This window comes from Rhinopithecus bieti, unplaced genomic scaffold, assembly GCF_001698545.2.
Source record: "Rhinopithecus bieti isolate Rb0 unplaced genomic scaffold, ASM169854v2 scaffold_37009, whole genome shotgun sequence".
Lineage (NCBI taxonomy): Eukaryota > Metazoa > Chordata > Mammalia > Primates > Cercopithecidae > Rhinopithecus > Rhinopithecus bieti.
In genome coordinates, this window is record NW_016815346.1 from 9,248 (window position 1) to 14,254 (window position 5,007).

A 5,007-nucleotide genomic window follows, 5' to 3' on the forward strand; every position below is an offset into this window, starting at 1 on the left:
AAAAAAAAAAAATACGTAATGTCACTGTGTGAAATGGTCTAAGATATATACTTTAGGATTCATCTCCCCCCAAAAAACACAGAACCACAGGAGAAATTTGTTTTAAAATGTTACAATAGATTTATTCTACCTTTTTATAATATAACAGCTGAAGTAGCCAGAAAGAAAAAAATAAATCATCCAACTAGATTGAAAAGTCCCCACCAAGTCCTAATATGTAACAGAGAATATAGTTTCTTCTCTTATATCCATGAAAGTTTTACAAAATTGGGTCACGTACCCAGGCCACAGAGAAAATATTGAATAACATTTACAAATTCATATTCTACAGGCTACATTCTCTGATGATAATAAAAAGCATAATTACATAAAAATAAAAAAAGACAACTAAACTACCTTAACCAGTAAGAACCTAAGAAGCTTTCTTCAATACCTAGGATCAAAATGAGAAGTCAATTCTGTGGTTTCACCTTCCATACCAGAGTGTTTGAAACATAGCCACACGTAGACGAAAGTGTTTAGTCTCAAATACTTTACTAAAAAAAAAAAAACTGGAAGCCCCAAAATAATCGAGTTGGGAACATGACTTAGGAAATTAGGAGAACAGCAAAATTAAATAAAAAACATAAAAATAAAAACAAAAAATAAAGAGTCAAGAAGTGACAAGTAATACAAATAGAAGTTTATATAAATAAAATAAATATAAAATTAGGAAGTATAAATAAATAAAAAGCTGCTCTGGGAAATCTGATCAAATTGAAAAAAAAGAAAGAAACACAATATTAGTAATGAGAAAGGAGATATTGTACCAGACAAGTAGTAATGTAAAGTAGTTGTACTGGAATATGAGGTATAAAGTCTAGAGCAACACACTTAAACATTTAGAACTATATGAGTTCCTGGGAGGAGAGTAATTATAAAAACAGATTTTAAAAAATCATAAGGGCTGGGTGTGGTGGCTCACGCCTGTAATCCCAGCACTTTGGGAGGCCAAGGCAGGCGGATCAATTGAGGTCAGGAGTTCGAGACCAGCCTGGCCAACATGGTAAAACCCCATCTCTACTAAAAATACAAAAGAATGCCAGGGCATGGTGGTGTGCACCTGTAATCCCAGCTACTCAGGAGGCTGAGGCAGGAGAATCACTTGAACCCTGGAGGCAGAGGTTGCAGTGAGCTGAGATTGGGCCACTGCACTCTAGCCTGGGTGACAGGGCAAGAAACTCCATCTCAAAAAAAAAAAAAAAAAAAAAATCATAAGGTATCAGTGAGCATAGGAAAAAAATTAGGAAATGTCGTTCAGGACTGTCATTGGAGACATACCAGCACCCACAAGCAACACTACTGGATGAACCTCCAATGGCACAGAAGGCCTGGATGGGGGCTGGCAAAGGCAGATGTGGCAGAAGCCACCTTCTGGCAAACCTACAGGTGTGAAATAGGTGTGACAGGACAGGCTGGAAAGGACAGGGCACAGTCAGAGCAGGGTGGTGGGAAGAGGGGGCCCGGAAGTGAAAGGCAGGACAGACTGGGGTTGGACTGAGATGGGACAAGACTGACAGGGCAAGGACCTTGAGGGAAGGTCAGGAACGGGACAAGATGGGTGCGGGTAGGGGCATGATGGCTATGAGGGTGGGGCCTGTCACCCACCAACTATTGGAGGTTTGGAATTGGGTTTGCAGCCAGAGAGACATGTTTAGGGAACATCATGAGCTATCAAAATCCTTGTTCTTCCAAAGTTGATGAAGAAAATTCTAGATAGTGGATGTAACAGCAGGGCAGATCCCTTGGCCTCACCCAGGTTCAGGGAAAAAAGGCACAGGGATGGAGGAATGGATGGGAATGGGGAATTTTTGGACAATCCCCCCGACCACCACCAAGGAAGGGTAGACAGAGAGACAGGAGACCAAATGGTGGACAGAGAAGCACAGAGAGAAACTCCAAGATGCCCTAAGAAAAAGGTAGATGGAGCAGCAGTTGTGGGAGGAGGGATTTGTGAGGTGTCACCTTTACACAGAGTGTGGTATATGGGACCTAGGTCCAGCAAGGGTTAGTCCACCCTGGAGCACAGGTCACTGGTGAATGGGTCATGCTGGATCGTCTTGTGCAGCATCAGAGCCAGCAGCCCCACCCGGTTCATCAAAGACGTGTGCACCTTCTGCTCCTGCTCAAACAGCTGTTCCAGCTTGTGCAACTGTGGGACCTGAATACTCGAGAGGGAGTCCAGGATCCTACCCCATCTCCCAGCCCCCTCGGCATGGCACCTACCGCCTGCATGCGCTCCAGGTCTACCTCGGCACGCCTCAGCTTCTCCCAGCTATAGTAGCAGTTGCACAGGCATTTGGGGAGGCAACAGAAATTACCCGTGAACTCAAAGACATTATGCACTAGTGGACAACCGCCCACCTCATCCTTTGGCACCTATGGTGAAGAATAAAGGAGGATGAGCTATGAAGGAGGGTAGCCCTGGGGAATGATCAGGCACAGGGAAACAACAGGGGGATGGAGGACAGAGAGGAGAGGGATAGGGAGTGATCAGGCAGGGGGAAGAGAGGAATTCAGAGAAGAGAGGATAAATAGCGGGTGATCAGGCATAGAGGATAGAGGAATGAGGTTGACTAAGCAGGGATGGAAGAATGCAGGTGACGCAGGTAAGAACAGAAGCACAGAAAGAGATCCAACAGAAGGAGGGATGCTGGAGGGCAGGTGGGCCAGGGAGAGCTGGAGAGCTGGAGGGCTGGAAAGCAGTCCGGCAGGAGGAGGGAAGGGTTGAGGGTGGTCCAAGGAGGAGAAGTAGATGAGTGGGGTTTGTTGATGCAGAGGGGAGGTGAGGGCTGAGGTGAAGGAGAGGAGGGTGGAGGGAGAGAATGGGGAGCAGTCAAACAGGGAGGAAGAAAGGATGTAGGTGACAGGCAGAAAATAGAATCAGGGGTCAGTGAGGCAGGGAAAATGATCAGAATGGAGGAAAGTCAGAAAGTGAGGAAGAGAAGTTGAGGGTGCCACACAAGGAGGAGGGTACAGCGGGTTGGCCAGGCAGGCGGTGGGGCAGGAAGGGAGGATGGTCGAGCAAGAAGAGGATCAGAATTGGGGGGGGTGCTTCTGCAGTGAGGAGGGGCAGGACCATCCGGAAGGTGGTCGGGCAAGGAGGGCATGAATACAGATAGCCAGTTAGAGAGAAAAGGAAGAAGAGAGGGTGAGAGGCAGCAAGGAGCATGGAACATGGGGTGGTCGGGAAGGGAAGGGGGACACACAGGGGTTGCTGAGGAGATGCGGAGGGCAGTCAGGCAGGGAGGATTGGAGGAATGGAAGGTGATGAGGTAAGGAAGGGTCTCACCTTGGGATCCCAAGAGTGCTCAGAACACAGCACCTTGAGGCGCTTACAGTACCTCTTACTCTTCAGACTGTAGGCATCACGGAAGAGCCATGTGGTCCTGGAGGGGGGTGGAAAAGTGAGGTGCTGAGAGTCAGGAGGAGGGAGGTCCCACCCCAGAACCCTACCTGCACCTAGTCCCAGACCCCGCCCATACCATGCCTCTAACTACACCCGCTTCTGCCTCTGAGCCCACCCACATCCTGCCCCTGACCTTGCTCAACCTTGCTTCTGACCCTGTCCACATAATGCCTTCAACCCTTACTAGCCCCCACACTCACCCTTCAATGCAAGTAGGGTACAGGGACCCAATGGACAATTGGCACTCACACTGGGGAAGAAAGAGCACAAATGGTAGGAACTGTGGACATATGCTGTGTGTCCTCCTACAATAAAGCTCCAAACACCAGGTCTGTTGTCCCCTGCAGACCCTATGCTCCTGTCTGCACAGCCAGTGTCCCCCTCACCACTGGTTAATGCCCTGACCTTGGCTCTCATACTGGGTGTGGGGGAAGAGCACACAGGGGAAGCCATGGATGTGTGTTGCATTCCTCGTATAACAAATATCCAGGCGTCAAACCTGCCCCCACCACATGGACCCTACCCATGTGCCACCCCACCCAACCAAAACCACCCTTGTCCCATCTGACTCCCAGCCAATGTTCCAACCTTGGCAAAGCAGCATTCCATGTGGCGCAAGGCGACACACTTAGAGATGGGCTGCCCGCAGGAGACACAAAAGATCTGCAGGTCTTTGCTGCCCTTTTCACCTTTGTTGTTCTGCACAGGACAATGGAGGGGCCAGGGAAGCAGTACAGGATGGGGAGGGACAGGACAAGAGGCCAGGTACCTTTAAGCTCTACCTCACCAATGCCCTCTCGCCTAGTAATCCGTGCACACAGCCTACTGTTTGCCATGCAGAATGATGGCCTCAAGTTCATGGAAATGGCACTCCGTGTCCTTCAGGCAAGTATAGGTGTCCTGCTGCTCATGGTGGATGTGCTCGAGCATTTTCTTGCCATGCTCATTGGCAATGCAGGGGCTCCTTTGCCACTGCTGGATGCACTGGGGAAGGATGTTATTGATGCAGCTGGAAGAAGAGAAAGCAAGAAATGAAATGGGTAGATGGGGACATCAGAGGAATGAGAAAAATGAGCTACTGAATGGTGACTCTATAGGGTACCGAGTGGTGGATGAGGGCATGTTAGTGAATGGGTGGTTGAACAGTGGATGGGTGGGTGGATGGGTGGATGGGTTAGTGGCTATAAGGATGGATGAGCAGGTGGGTGAGTGGCTATAAGGGTGGATGAGCATCCTGGTGGATGTAATGTGGATGGGTGGTTCAGTGAGTAGGTGACTATAATGGTGGATGGGTGGGTGGCTGAGTGGAATTACAGATGGCATGGATCACACCTTACTTCGCCTTTGTCCCTTAACCTCGAGGTGCACTCACTCACCTGCCAGCCTCATGCTACAGTCATCCAAACAGTACTTGGAGCCCGGCCAAGTGGGATACACACAGCCGGGTCCCAGGCACTGCCGTGGTGAGGCTGGGTCCTTGACATGCTCCGGATGCTTCCACTTGCCTGTGTGCTTCCTTTTCTTTCTTTCTTTTTCTTTTTTTTTTTTTTTTTTTTTTT

General features: G+C 48.9%; 1 protein-coding gene across 1 annotated transcript in view; it reads right to left on the reverse strand.

Moving 5' to 3' along the window:
- The window catches only part of LOC108515931 (CXXC-type zinc finger protein 1-like), a 17,263-nt gene that overhangs the window by 8,157 nt on the left and 4,099 nt on the right, over positions 1-5,007 (reverse strand). The window contains exons 3-5 of the mRNA XM_017853110.1: positions 4,275-4,457; positions 3,332-3,428; positions 2,266-2,418 (exon numbers count right to left, since the gene is read on the reverse strand). Coding sequence (XP_017708599.1) covers positions 2,266-2,418; positions 3,332-3,428; positions 4,275-4,457 — 433 coding nt within the window. The remainder of the gene's footprint in view (positions 1-2,265; positions 2,419-3,331; positions 3,429-4,274; positions 4,458-5,007) is intronic.